This window comes from Trypanosoma melophagium (genome assembly GCF_022059095.1).
Source record: "Trypanosoma melophagium isolate St. Kilda chromosome Unknown ctg11segment0, whole genome shotgun sequence".
Taxonomy (NCBI): Eukaryota; Euglenozoa; class Kinetoplastea; order Trypanosomatida; family Trypanosomatidae; genus Trypanosoma; species Trypanosoma melophagium.
The window spans coordinates 205920-220630 of record NW_027125137.1 but is presented as its reverse complement, the minus strand read 5'-3'; the positions used below and the strand labels follow the sequence as shown (position 1 = coordinate 220630).

The window sequence follows — 14711 nt, the reverse complement described above, 5'->3', positions numbered from 1 at the left end:
AAAAGAATTAAATTACGCTATTATAATAATCCCCTACATAAATACAAAACTCAATCGAAAAGAGCAAGATACCCAAAGAAAGTAATAATAATACGGAGAAAAAACAAATACAGCATCTTTCACCATCAGTTAGTTGGTCTCCTAGGGCTATCAAAACTCCCACCACCCTTTCGCTTCAACAGCGGTGTTAGAATCCAGTCCAGTGACTTCATAGTGCTCCGCCGCTGCAGTGGACGCAGTTGATATCTTTCCTCATCTTCATGGTCATCGAGAATATACACAACCTCCATATTGGCGGGGTTCAACGTATACGGCAGACCCTTCCCATACACCTGCTCCGCATCAGGCAGCTCCTCTCTCTCCGCCCTTCTCTTCTCTTCTGCCTCTCTCTCCTCCTCCTCATCCAGCTGCTGAAGCTCCTCCCACAGCTCATCAACTACTGAAACTCGTCGTTCCGCGGCATCATCGGCCCGCTGCCGTTGCTGCCGCTCCTGCTGCTGCATATCATGCAATATGTGGAGTAGCGTGGGCCCAGGCAATGCGTCTGGTGGCCGGCCATGTGCCCGCACTTCTTCCACGAATTCTGTCACTGTCACTGCAGTGCCGTTATCGAGCTGCATCATTGGACGTTCAGGAGCATCAGGCATGCGTGTTCGTTGACTGCGTAGTGGGCGGTCTGTCAACACCTCCGCCCCCTGTACTTCGGTTGCGAGTGGGATGCCCTTTCCCGCAGCACCACACGCCAGAATTCGTACCACTGCACGACGGAGTAACCGTTGTCGTGAGCGCAGACGCTCCTCTTCGCGTGATAACGCACGGCTACGTTCATTTTGGCGTTCATCATAGACGCGTTGTTCGTTCCTCAACTGACACAGGCGATGGGTCAAGTATATGCAGAGAGAGGTAGCAATGAGGGGAATTACTAGTAAAATCACTGCTACCACAAATTTCGTAGGGGAGAAAGTGATCATAAGTTTATTTATTCTTCTATTGATGTATATCCCTACCCTGCTGTGGTTGGATACCGTTGTACCAGTGTGGGGGATAGGGTTTGGCTCTGAGGTGCCCGTTGCAGATATGTCGTACGCCTGATTGCTCTGAAGCTCAATGGCAAGAGACAAAAAACAACGTGCTTTGGGGCAAAAATAATAGAAAGAAAGATAAGGAAGAAGTCAATAAAGGCATCCATGGAGAAGAGATATCTCAGTCAGAAAACGAGTACATATCAATGGCCCACAAGGACCTCAGAACATCCTCAGGTAATACTGGTTAGGAAAATGGTAGAGAGGATAGTTTCAACTCCATATTCCAAAAGAGACTATTTACTGTGAGAAAGACGACATAAGAAAAATATACTGAGGTAATGATAACGTGGGGCAGGAATATACAACTCGGAGTTACCAGTTAAAAGGCATACAAAAAATTTCAAACAAAGACAACAATAAAATACCTCAATAAGGAGAAATTAAAGCATAAAATACATTGTTTTTTCCATATCAAAATAACATAAATGGAGTTAATATACTGTTGAATATTACGTTATACATCAAAAACATAGAAAAAAAACACAGTCCCGCATAGCGAGTGCACTTGCGCGCAATTGAAAAAAAAAGAAAAACAAATACAACATCTTTCGCCATCAGTTAGTTGGTCTCCCGGGATCGTCAAAACTCACACCATCCCTTCGCTTCAACAGCGGTGTTAGAATCCACTCCAGTGTCTTCATGCTGCTCCGCCGCTCCCGGTGACGCTGCTCATCTCTTTCCTCATTTTCCTGGTTCTCTTCATGGTCATCGAGAATATACACAACCTCCATATTGGCGGGGTTCAACGTATACGGCAGACCCTTCCCATACACCTGCTCCGCATCAGGCAGCTCCTCTCTCTCCGCCCTTCTCTTCTCTTCTGCCTCTCTCTCCTCCTCCTCATCCAGCTGCTGAAGCTCCTCCCACAGCTCATCAACTACTGAAACTCGTCGTTCCGCGGCATCATCGGCTCGCTGCCGTTGCTCTTTCAGCTGCAGATGGATCCCATGCAATATGTGGAGTAGCGTGGGCCCAGGCAATGCGTCTGGTGGCCGGCCATGTGCCCGCACTTCTCCCACGAATTCTGTCACTGTCACTGCAGTGCCGTTATCAAGCTGCACCGTTGGGCGTTCAGGAGCATCAGGCATGCGTGTTCGTTGACTGCGTAGTGGAAAGTCTACCAATACTTCTGTTCCATGTGCCTCCGTGGCGAGTGGAACACCTTCGCATGCAGCACCACGAGCCACGACACGCTCCACTGCACGACGGAGTAACCGTTGTCGTGAGCGCAGACGCTCCTCTTCGCGTGATAATGCACGATCCCGCCTACGCTGACGTTCCTGGTAAAAGCGTTCTTCGCGATCATAACGATCTAGACGAGTTGTTAGAAAGGCAAAGAAAAGCACCAAACTAACAAACACAGCTAGAGCAGTGAATGTTATAACTATACCAACAACTTCCGCACTGGCCATAATTCGCTATAGTCTTCTTTTGATACGTGCCCCTACCCTGCTGTGGTTGGATACCGTTGTACCAGTGTGGGGGATAGGGTTTGGCTCTGAGGTGCCCGTCGCAGATATGTCGTACGCCTGATTGCTCTGAAGCTCAATGGCAAGAGACAAAAAACAACGTGCTTTGGGGCAAAAATAATAGAAAGAAAGATAAGGAAGAAGTCAATAAAGGCATCCATGGAGAAGAGATATCTCAGTCAGAAAACGAGTACATATCAATGGCCCACAAGGACCTCAGAACATCCTCAGGTAATACTGGTTAGGAAAATGGTAGAGAGGTCACTTTTGTTCCCTAAATAGTGATAAGAGTGGAATTCACGCAGAAAAAATGGAGTATTACCAAAACGAGGTTTAAAAATAGAAGTGGCCGTTCGTCATAGATAGTAAACCCTGAAAAACGAACCAAAGGGAAGTAACAGAAAAAAGACATTAACGCCAATAAACAATGCTAATACAGAGCATGAAAGCAAACGGTCCCTCACACACCTGCAACAAACACAGAGAAAGGAGTAAAACAAGAAATACAAGGTAAAAACACCAAAATGAAAACAACTGAACAAATAAGCTAATCACAGCAACAAGAACAAACACTCTGAGTTATTACCTAAACCACACAAGCTCTGCCCCGAAGCCACAAATCCAGCATATGCTAATAGAAAGGGGATCACGAAATATTGGAAAAAAAAGAAAAACAAATACAACATCTTTCGCCATCAGTTAGTTGGTCTCCCGGGATCGTCAAAACTCACACCATCCCTTCGCTTCAACAGCGGTGTTAGAATCCACTCCAGTGTCTTCATGCTGCTCCGCCGCTCCCGGTGACGCTGCTCATCTCTTTCCTCATTTTCCTGGTTCTCTTCATGGTCATCGAGAATATACACAACCTCCATATTGGCGGGGTTCAACGTATACGGCAGACCCTTCCCATACACCTGCTCCGCATCAGGCAGCTCCTCTCTCTCCGCCCTTCTCTTCTCTTCTGCCTCTCTCTCCTCCTCCTCATCCAGCTGCTGAAGCTCCTCCCACAGCTCATCAACTACTGAAACTCGTCGTTCCGCGGCATCATCGGCCCGCTGCCGTTGCTGCCGCTCCTGCTGCTGCATATCATGCAATATGTGGAGTAGCGTGGGCCCAGGCAATGCGTCTGGTGGCCGGCCATGTGCCCGCACTTCTCCCACGAATTCTGTCACTGTCACTGCAGTGCCGTTATCAAGCTGCATCGTTGGGCGTTCAGGAGCATCAGGCATGCGTGTTCGTTGACGGCGCAATCGGCGGTCTACCGATATTTCTCTTCCATGTGCCTCCGTGGCGAGTGGAACACCTTCGCATGCAGCACCACGAGCCACGACACGCTCCACTGCACGATGGAGCAATTGCTGTCGTGAGCGCAGACGCTCCTCTTCGCGTGACAATGCACGATGGAGTTCTTGTCGACGTTCTTCATTCCACAAACGATTCCAGCGACGTAGCCCACGCGCGAAGAGAATCAAAGCGATGGTAAGCAGAGCGAGTAGTACGAACGTTACGATAAGAATAATTGTACTGGAGTCGAACATAATTCGCTATAGTCTTCTTTTGATACGTGCCCCTACCCTGCTGTGGTTGGATACCGTTGTACCAGTGTGGGGGATAGGGTTTGGCTCTGAGGTGCCCGTTGCAGATATGTCGTACGCCTGATTGCTCTGAAGCTCAATGGAAAGAGACAAAAAACAACGTGCTTTGGGGCAAAAATAATAGAAAGAAAGATAAGGAAGAAGTCAATAAAGGCATCCATGGAGAAGAGATATCTCAGTCAGAAAACGAGTACATATCAATGGCCCACAAGGACCTCAGAACATCCTCAGGAAGTGTAATGAAATAGCGAAATATGTGAAATTGCCACTGTATGAAGTATGGGGACAGAACTCACAAAATAACACACAGCAAAAGAACAGTACGCACATACGTCATATATATGACTTGCTGTTGATGTAGTAAATAAGAGTGTTTCGTTCAAAAAGTTGATTTTGTGAGTTCTGGTTCATACCTGTACCGTGTATTTGGCGTTCCGCCGCATATATATACATATGTGTTTTATTTATTTTTGATGGAGGAGTTTGTTTGTTTTTGGCGGAGGTGTGTAGGGTTCGAAAGTGGTAATAGAGGTGAAGATAAGAAAACGAGAAAAAAAAGATTCACACATGCTCCCTTCATGATGCCTAGAGACAGTCGGGCAAAGTGATGTAGTTAAACACAAAACTGCAGGAGGCTCTTACACAAAGCTTGTTATTGGATAATATATAAATAAAAGCAATATACAGAACACACTTAAGAAACATACATTATCCATACACAAATGAAAAAAAAAAGAGAAAGAAAGAAGGAAATAAGAGAGTCATCGAGGGTAGACAGAGCTCTACTTTGTTACAATTTATCCGGTTCCTGCCTCGGTTTCCAGAAATGGGAGAAATACAAGCAAAGAAACGAAGAAAAATACTGCAAAAGAAAGAAAAAAAAACCAGTGTCATAATACTGGATATGAAACATAGATAAGTAAAGAAGAAGAATTCTTATTAGTCATGTGAGTTATAAAACCTCTTGTGTAAATGGCAATGTAAAAATCATTAATCTTCAAACGTCGAAAGAATTTCGAATTAATCACATTCTCTCTTTCTCTTGCCATGTTAATTTATTTCTATCTCTCTCCCGTTCTTTCTTCCCGTGTGTCTTTAGGAGAGAAAGAGAGAGAGAGAGAGAGAGAGAGGGAAATGGGTGGGTAAACTCACATTACAAGAAGGGAAATACACATCAATTGATAATAAGAAAAATGGAAATTCGAAAAAAAAAACGAACGAGAAGAAAAGAAAAAAGAAACCATTTCCAGTAAAGCAAAAAGTTCACAAAAAAGAAAGAAAGAAAGAAAGGTAATTACAAATAAGTAATGAGAAGATATCATTACACAGTTTCCATGTAAGAGAAACTGCAAAGAAGGAACAAAAAGAAATGAAACGTGATAAAAATAAGCGAAGACATGAAGCTTAAAACAAAGAAAAATCAAAAAAAACAACAACAACAACAACAGAAAACGTTATATGAAAGCTGAGGTCTCATCTTCATGCAGCGGCGAACTTCTAACGCACCAGGCATTATTCCCTATAAAAGTACACTCAATATATGGACTACGATCCTGTTCCTCCGTGTGCTTTCTATTACCCAAGTCTTCAACAGTGGAATGTGAAACGGAATAAACCACGCCCTTTTCTGAAAAACGTCCTTCATGAAGCGGATGAGAACCACAGTCAGTCTTTTTACTGATATTATTATTTTCATTTTCATCTTGGCCATTATTTATAGTAGTAATAATAATAAGATTATTATTGTCATTCATGGCTTCCTCACGTATAATGTATGGTACACCTTTTCCATACACACTCTCTGCACTCGGAATCTGCTGTGTGAGACGTTCTGTACGCATTTCCATATTTTCTCTTTCTTCTCTTTCTCTTTCTCGTTGTCGTTGTATCCGTTGTATTTGTATGTGCGGTCCACTTCCACTATTACGCTGCCCTTGATAGAGTGCCTCAATCATCATAAGTATATCCGGCCCGGGCAGCGCATCTTGTGTTTCACTACTCGCCCGGGCCTGCGCCACAACAGTCGCGAGAGGCGCGCTTGTGCCATCGGCGAGTCGAACTTGTCGAGGACGATAACTTCCATTTAATTGATTTAATTGTTGAGATGATTGCTGATTTAATTGAGATGGTAATAGCGATTGTGGATCACTGTGTATGCGTCGATCGGTGAGAACTTCCTGGCGGCCCGGCAGCTGCACGGCGAGGGGAATTCCCCAAAAGGCCTTGCGGTTGGCGATGAGAATGGACGTTAAATGAAAGAGACGTTCATGGCGAAAGATGTAATTAAACTGCCGATAATAATAATTGTTATTAATATTAATATTATTGGCCAACTCCCATAATTCAAGTTGATGCGGTCGAATGGTAGCGGCCCGGCGCTGTCGGCGCAGTCGTTGCCAGCGCAGAAGGAAAATAAACGCAAGAGGTGCGAAAGAGGTGATAGTACTAATGACCACTATGAGGATGGTGATTGTATGCTCCAGCATTTGTTTTTTTTGATTTTCCTTTTTTTGGTTTTAGTTTTATTTATTTTTTTTCCAGAATTCTTCGGGTCTACTGCACGTTCAGATATATATACATATATATATTATCAATCTTAATATAAACAACAGCACTAAAGAGAGAAAAGAAAGAAGAGAGAAAATAGTGATGCTATGGTGAATAAGAGGTAGAAGCAATCCAATTCAAAAAGACAAAAAAGATAAGAAAAAGAAAAAGAAAAGAGGCTATATCCATTGAATTTCAATAGAAAAAAAAACGGAAATACTAGCTGTACTTCAATAGACATACAAATAAATAAAAAATGAATAAAACATATGTTTCTCTTTGTAGCAAGGATACACAGTGAGCTAGCAGAGGTACTTATATATAAATATAAATATAAATAATGTATAAATATAAATACATATATGTAGTTACTATCAGAACAGAGAGAAACAAACAAACAAACACATATAAAAGATATGGCCCATGTGTTTGAAAGAAAATGTGGCACTCTTGCAACAGTTCTCTTCCCACCTATTCCAGTGTGGGTGAGTGTGCGTTTGTATAAATATGCAATATTCACAAGCATCAGCAACATAAAGGAAAAAAAGGCCGAGTATGAGTTTAACTGCATAATAATAATAATAATAATAATAATAATAATAATAATAATAATAATAATAATAATAATAATAATAATAATAATAATAATAATAATAATAATAATAATAATAATAATAATACGAATTTCAGTGGTGGTTTACCTATTGTTCCAACGGGGTGAATGGGTAAACATATTATTCTTTTTTGATTCCTTTTTTTTTTACTTTTTTCTCTCTTCAACTCATCGTCTTATTGCAATCTATTCCTTATATATATATATATATATATATATAGAGAGAGAGAGAGAGAGAGAGAGAGAGAAAAGGAAAGAAAATATTAAAAAAAATGACACACTCGCTGTTTCTCTATTTCTCTCATTAATCATCGTCAAACTCGTTTTGTTATTTTATTGAAGTAACAATGGACACACCTCCGTTTGTAATGATTCATGAGTCTCTTCATCCACTTTCCGCTTTCTTTTTGTAATCGTTTTTTCTTCTTTTTTCGTAATAGATGTATATAAATTTATGTATATACACCGATGTATGGTGGGAGATAAAAAAGAGAGAAAGAAAGAGAATACAGCAAAAAAAAAAAAAGAAATCAAATTACCATCCATGATTCAAGTTTTTGTACATACATATACGTATATAAATATATATATATATATATATATATATAGTTCCTATTTATTATATCCATATGTCTATTTACTTTTGCCCACAGGCCTATTCCATTAACTTGTGTTTATTTCCAACATTGCACTATTTGCAAAGAAGACACACACATATTCATCCATCCATACACCACAGAAGCCTTTCTTGTCCCTTTTTTTGTATATATATAGTTATATATATATATATATATATATATATAATCATAGATATAACTAGTAAACAGCTCTATCTATTGGCATTGGTGATGAATTGTACAAACACTGAACTCTCCATTTCTTCTTTATCTTCCATAGCGGTGTTATTGAGACTTTGTACGCTACTACACGTATTTGTCTGCATCCCAACACCATTATCATTATCATTAATTATTATTATTATTAGTATTATTCGTATAGTAATTACTATTCGTATGGAAAGGTTGTTCCTCCGAATTGGGCCTACCGGACACCTGCACGCACTCAACAGTCCCATCCATCACCTCCAACGCCACTGCCCCCTCACCATTATCATTATTACTATTACTATTACTATTGATATTATTATTATTATTATTATTATTATTATTATTATTATTATTATTATTATTATTATTATTTTCTCGCTGTTTCTGTTCTTGTAGTCGTTGAAGGAATCGCCGGAGTTCTCCTGCCCGTTCCTGTTCCGCCGCTTCGTACATTTCCTGCCTTCGTCGTATTTCCCGCCGCTGCTGCACCCGCCGCCGCCAACAAACACAATAAATAACCGCAAATAACAGAGCGGCGAAGCCGAAGAGAATGAGAAGGAGAATGAGAAGACTGAGAAAAAGTTTTAATCCCTGTTCCATTTCTCTCTAATATATATATATATATATATATATATATATATATATATATATATTAGTAATAAAGATAGATAGATAGTTTTATATTTGTGAAGAATAGGATGAATAGGGGGTTGGAATGTTAATCAATATATATGTATATATAGGAATGTACTTGTATTTACCTTTTTATGTGCGGAGAGATGGAGTGAGAGTGTATTGTATATATATATATATATATATATATATATATATATATATATATATTATATTATATTATATTATATTATATTATATATAATTAACTATATTTAACTATATGTATATATATATATGTTTTTGTACTTATTGTATATGTATGAGCAACAATTCACTTCCTTTATTGTAAGTGTGTCTTCTCTGGAGTCACTATTACATTTGTTATATAAATATAAATATATAAAGAAGAAAAGTAAAGGAGAATGAAACAAGAAAAGATACAATAGTCAAATACACAATAGGCACACTCTATCTATATATATAAAATATATATTAGATCTACTAACAGCAATATCCACAACTTCATAAATTACTCTACCACCTTTACCATACATATATTCATCTATTACTGCCTACTTCTTCTAATAACCATAAACGGCTTTGTGTGTGTTATCATTAGAGTATTTAAGACATTATGCGTATGTTGATATTCCTCTTTTATTATCGACGGATAATAAGTCTTCATTTGCTTGTCAAACACATAAAACACAAATAAAAGCATGCACCCGCACATATTATTCATTCAAAGAACCCACAGTAATATCCATATATCTATATAAATATCTATACGTATATATACAGATATATATAGATATATATATATATATATAGAGAGAGAAAGATAGATCTGCAGCAACAAGTCAATACACAAATAGTAACCAAAAAAAAAAAAAAGGGATCAAAAAATCAAACCCCATTAAAAAAACTATTTTTTACTGTAATCATATTTAATTCATTTATTAGAGGGAGATGGGAGTCCATCAGTGAGCAGTCCTTTAGCACAACCGTACTTGGTCCTGCCACACCCACTCCAATCCGCACTGGACGGCTCTCAATATATATATATATATCTATCTGACCCAAAGGACAGGGGGGCGTACATCCCCATTCCTTGTAATGGCAGCCATTTTCCACAAAAGGACGGAAACACACACAAAAACACAGAGATAAAGGGAAGGAGGAATAGGAATAACGAAAAAAACAAACAAACAGAAACCATGAACACCATGGAGCCCATGGCAGAGTACGTTATCACGCTACACCTGCCCTTCTTGTTGCTCCGCCAGGCACTCCTTCTCCTCCGTGTGCTGATGCTGGTCTGCAATGTACTCTGCTCTACCGTACACCATACTCCCATTTCGCAGCTGGTACATTACACCAGAAGGACGATTGATCTTACAGCTCGCAGGATCTGCATTGGGCATACGGTAACTGTTGGTGTCAATAGGCAAACCATACATCATTCTCTCGGCGGTACTTGTGAGGGGCAACAGATTCCCATCACCCTGCACACTACTCGAATCTCCCGCAAAAGGCTCTCTAAGGTTATGGTTGTAGTCGTCGCTGCTGTGATGATTCTCATCCGATCCGTTGTCTACCATCAGTACTTGACTTGGTAGGCGTGTGAGGGGTGCATTGCCTTCTTCAATGTGATTACGTGCAATATCGTCACTTGGAAACACCACTGCGGCATCTACAACGGATGGAAGAAAAACTGGTGGTGGGCATGCCTCTGCGGGTGGACAATTACTTAATTGTTGTTGCCGTTTGCTTCGTTGTGAGTCACGGTACCATTTTACGTAGAGAATCACCACTGGGGGGAAGAAGAGTAGTGCGAGAATGCACCACAATACTAGGAGTGCAATTGTGATAGTATCCGCCATGGTTTCCTATGTCTTACTGAGTGTGTGTGTATGTGAGTGTATTGGAGAAAAGGAAAGTGGGATAGGAAAAATAGGGTAGGGATGAGCTGCGGGTTTCAGCCCAGCAGAGGGAGGGAGAGGCATCTCATCATTGCAGTGAAAAGAGCACCAGCGACAAGGGAAACAATCTTCAACAAAACAAAAAAACAAAAGAAACAAAAGAAAAAGCAACAAGCGCAACATACATGCACAAAAGAGGAAATAGAGCTACTTCGCTAGATTAAGGCAGCGACAGGGGGTGTGGAACACGTTTCCACCACATTCACTACAGTTACCACTGCCATTTAAATAGAGAGAAGCCGGCGTGGTCATGATGATGCTGCTGAATGTGGCAGTAAGAGGGTTGTTGGGTTTACAGATGAGAGAAAAGAAACCAAATCTTATGGTTTGTGCCATGTGGCACAGGAGTGACTCCTTACCCACAGCCCAGCGTGGAACACCGTACGAATGAAAGAGGGCATATTTCCCAAAATGCATAAGTTTCCGCTATTTTATATACGCTTCACAGAGTTATCCAGGACTGTTGTGCTCACATTGGCACTACTACTATTGTGCCCACTTCGAGGAATGTACTCCGCCTGCCCGTACACAAAGACGGAATCATCCCGTGGACTGTACGTCGATGTGGAAGTCGCCGGTGGTTCTGTGTTTGTTACGCCTGCTGCTGCCGGCAGGTGCTCAATGCATATTTCCGCGCCGGACTGTCTGCAGTACGGCCTAGTAGATAACAGACAGGAGAGAGACCTAGTAGTGCTAATAGTAATAGTAGCAGTAATAGCAAAGGTTATAGGAAACACAGACGGGGGAAAAGAAAGAGAAGGAAAAAGAAAGGATCCATAATGCGATGCATCACATATTATTTAGTGCCATATCCTCCGAAACTTACGTTATATACCTGGTAAACAAGAACTGTGGAGGTACCAATAGCCATAGGGGAATGACCAAAGAAATTAGAAAACACATCTAAATGGAGGGAGAGGGAGGGGTATTAAATGTAAAACACACACATAGATACATATTTAAGTATAGCAAAATATATTTATACATCCATGCATTAATTGAGTCATAATGATGAAAAGTTGCTTGAACTAGTGGAAGAAACAACAAGGATTATAGAGCAGGTAGAAACATGAGGAAAAAACAGTCGGAAAGGAAAATAAAAAGTAGAAACACACCATGACGAAAGACACCGCTACAAAAAATCTTGTAAAACGGGACCCCAGAAGAGCCAACATAGTCTAAAAGAGACAGATAAATTTCACATGAGACCACATCCCTTCGGTAAAATAGAAAAAAAACACATGTTCCATCTTTTATATAGAGAAAATACGCGTCATAAAAATAAACAGAGAAACGAATCTGAGCAAAAAAAAAAACAAATAGAAATAGTAGGTAATCAAAGGTGTTATTACAATGTGTGTGTGTGTACATGTAGGACTCTGCTCCTGTCATGGGGCCTTGCAGCCATTACACATGCATACACATATATAGAGGTGATACACCAGAACACCCCCAGTAGGATTGCTTTTGGGGGAAACAAACATCAAAAACACACAAAATCATTCAGTAGTTATACTTTTCCCTTATTTGCCCCATTTTTCATTTTATACATTTTCCAGTTAGAGAATTCCCCCATACGCCGTGCAGACACATAATGGAAATAAAACCATTAAAAAACCATTTTGTGCTGTAATCATATTTAATTCATTTATTAGAGGGAGATGGGAGACCATCAGTGAGCAGTCCTTTAGCACAACCGTACTTGGTCCTGCCACACCCACTCCAATCCGCACTGGACGGCTCTCAATATATATATATATATCTATCTGACCCAAAGGACAGGGGGGCGTACATCCCCATTCCTTGTAATGGCAGCCATTTTCCACAAAAGGACGGAAACACACACAAAAACACAGAGATAAAGGGAAGGAGGAATAGGAATAACGAAAAAAACAAACAAACAGAAACCATGAACACCATGGAGCCCATGGCAGAGTACGTTATCACGCTACACCTGCCCTTCTTGTTGCTCCGCCAGGCACTCCTTCTCCTCCGTGTGCTGATGCTGGTCTGCAATGTACTCTGCTCTACCGTACACCATACTCCCATTTCGCAGCTGGTACATTACACCAGAAGGACGATTGATCTTACAGCTCGCAGGATCTGCATTGGGCATACGGTAACTGTTGGTGTCAATAGGCAAACCATACATTATAATATTCATATTTGACTCACGTAGGGGATTATTATTATTATTATTATTATTATTATTATTATTATTATTATTATTATTATTATTATTATTATTATTATTATTATTATTATATTGATTGATATTGCTATTGTCATGATTGTGTCTCCCAGTCTCCACGGTATCTTCTCGGAAGTTATCGTCATTCATTATATGCCGCGTATAGTCATCATTCCAATTTACCGGATCACTCCCATTTCTATGATTATGATTATGATAGTTAATACTAATACTAAGACTATCATTATCATTATTATTCGTATTACTATTATAATTATCAGCAGCCGTATTATTATTATTATTATTATTATTATTATTATTAAAACTGGCACTCAATTGACTGTTAACGCGGGTGAGAGTGACACTGCGATCCTCGAACTGAGTCTCCGCTGCATGACGTGTGGGAAACACCACTGCGGCATCCACAACAGATGGCAATTGAACTTGTAATAGAGATGGTTCGGCCTGCGGTCGACTGCGAATAGCGGCGAGTCGTTTGCGTTGTTGTCGTTTACAGCGTATATTTGTGCAAATAATGAGAGCCATGCCACCGAAGAGAATAAATACACAAGAAAGGATGACGGGGACGATAAACACAACGGAGGACATTTCTCAATACGTAAAGCGTTTTCAACTGAGAAATATATATGTATAACTAAACCTATATAAATATAAATATAAATATACAAATATATTAGATATGGAGAGATATAGATAGAAAGAGGGTGGGTGGGATAGAGTTGGTACCAAGTACAGGTAGTTGTGTAAAGGATCGTAATAGTCACATTGAGGGTGTTTTGCTCGATCGTACACTCAGTTTATATATATATATATATATATATATATATATATATACATATTCTTGGTTGTGTGGAGTGGCATATGATTATTGAAGGATAAGTGAAGAAAAAGAGAAGAGAAATAAAATGAAAATGAAAAAAATAGCTTAATATCCATATATACATCCAGCTATATATATATATATATATATATATATATATATATAGCTCAGGTTTGAAGTACTGAGTGTATGAGGCCCAACTCCCTCACACTAAAAAGAAAACAATAAAGAGAGAGGAATCAACTGCATTACAACTGTAGTGCTTTTGTTTTAACATTTTATCCCCTTCATTATCAGACACAATGAAAGAGATATAACGAGATAAAATCGCTATCAATAGTCAACCCTTTATTATACACTCTGGGTGTACTCCCCATCGCTGAAAGGTACCCATAATTAAGAAAAATAATAAATAAATAAATGAGGTCCATATGTACACAAAGGAACATACATAGAATTAGACATACAAACCAAGATAGATATTCTCTCACTCTTTCTCTCTCTCTCTCTGTGTTTGTGTGAGGTATATATAATACACATATAACATACGCACATACATACACAGATATAGATAGATAGATAGATAGATAGATAGATAGAAAATATAGTCTGTGAATGAGTGAGGGACGGAATAATTGTTTTTGTGTGTGAGTAAGAGAGAAGAGAAAATTACAAATAAAGAAAAGCAACATAAAACTATATTCCTTGCACAAACTATGCAAAGGATATATATATATATAGATGGATAGAGAGGCGGTTAAATAAAACTAACAAAAAAAAAGGAAAATAATACACACATACTCTCAATCATACACAGACTTTATCCCTCTATCTTTATTCGCACTACATTCGAGTTGTGGTTAGGTAAACGTTTATTAGAAGTAACACGCATTGTCTTGGTATAAATAATAATAATAATAATAATAATAATAATAATAATAATAAT

The 14711-nt window shown here is 39.4% G+C and overlaps 8 protein-coding genes across 9 annotated transcripts; 1 reads left to right on the top strand and 7 right to left on the bottom strand.

Annotated features, from left to right (window-relative positions):
- Positions 1–125: 125 nt before the first annotated feature.
- Positions 126–971, bottom strand: LSM04_000741 (uncharacterized protein; the record flags this gene model as incomplete). Its single annotated transcript, XM_067330468.1, has 1 exon — positions 126–971. The coding sequence occupies one exon, from the start codon at positions 969–971 to the stop codon at positions 126–128; it is 846 nt and encodes a 281-aa protein (XP_067194457.1).
- Positions 972–1639: 668 nt separating this feature from the next.
- Positions 1640–2497, bottom strand: LSM04_001087 (uncharacterized protein; the record flags this gene model as incomplete). The annotated part of the gene is made up of 1 exon (XM_067330467.1): positions 1640–2497. The coding sequence occupies one exon, from the start codon at positions 2495–2497 to the stop codon at positions 1640–1642; it is 858 nt and encodes a 285-aa protein (XP_067194461.1).
- A 752-nt stretch (positions 2498–3249) lies between these two features.
- Positions 3250–4092, bottom strand: LSM04_002533 (uncharacterized protein; the record flags this gene model as incomplete). Its single annotated transcript, XM_067330466.1, has 1 exon — positions 3250–4092. One exon carries the CDS (start codon positions 4090–4092, stop codon positions 3250–3252), a length of 843 nt encoding a protein of 280 aa, XP_067194489.1.
- A 1511-nt stretch (positions 4093–5603) lies between these two features.
- Positions 5604–6635, bottom strand: LSM04_008078 (uncharacterized protein; the record flags this gene model as incomplete). The annotated part of the gene is made up of 1 exon (XM_067330465.1): positions 5604–6635. One exon carries the CDS (start codon positions 6633–6635, stop codon positions 5604–5606), a length of 1032 nt encoding a protein of 343 aa, XP_067194622.1.
- Positions 6636–8274: 1639 nt separating this feature from the next.
- Positions 8275–8736, bottom strand: LSM04_006035 (uncharacterized protein; the record flags this gene model as incomplete). Its single annotated transcript, XM_067330464.1, has 1 exon — positions 8275–8736. One exon carries the CDS (start codon positions 8734–8736, stop codon positions 8275–8277), a length of 462 nt encoding a protein of 153 aa, XP_067194576.1.
- Positions 8737–10007: 1271 nt separating this feature from the next.
- Positions 10008–10634, bottom strand: LSM04_004261 (uncharacterized protein; the record flags this gene model as incomplete). The annotated part of the gene is made up of 1 exon (XM_067330463.1): positions 10008–10634. The coding sequence occupies one exon, from the start codon at positions 10632–10634 to the stop codon at positions 10008–10010; it is 627 nt and encodes a 208-aa protein (XP_067194549.1).
- Positions 10635–11144: 510 nt separating this feature from the next.
- LSM04_007550 (uncharacterized protein) lies at positions 11145–11806 on the top strand (the record flags this gene model as incomplete). Its single annotated transcript, XM_067330462.1, has 2 exons — positions 11145–11432; positions 11753–11806. 2 exons carry the CDS (start codon positions 11145–11147, stop codon positions 11804–11806), a joined length of 342 nt encoding a protein of 113 aa, XP_067194614.1.
- An 875-nt stretch (positions 11807–12681) lies between these two features.
- On the bottom strand, positions 12682–13470 carry LSM04_008143 (uncharacterized protein; the record flags this gene model as incomplete). Of its 2 annotated transcripts, none has more annotated exons than XM_067330461.1 (1): positions 12682–13470. In XM_067330461.1, one exon carries the CDS (start codon positions 13468–13470, stop codon positions 12682–12684), a length of 789 nt encoding a protein of 262 aa, XP_067194625.1. The 2 variants fall into 2 exon arrangements, with proteins under 2 accessions (XP_067194625.1, XP_067194624.1); XM_067330460.1 differs by having other exon boundaries at positions 12682–12897.
- Positions 13471–14711: the final 1241 nt, after the last annotated feature.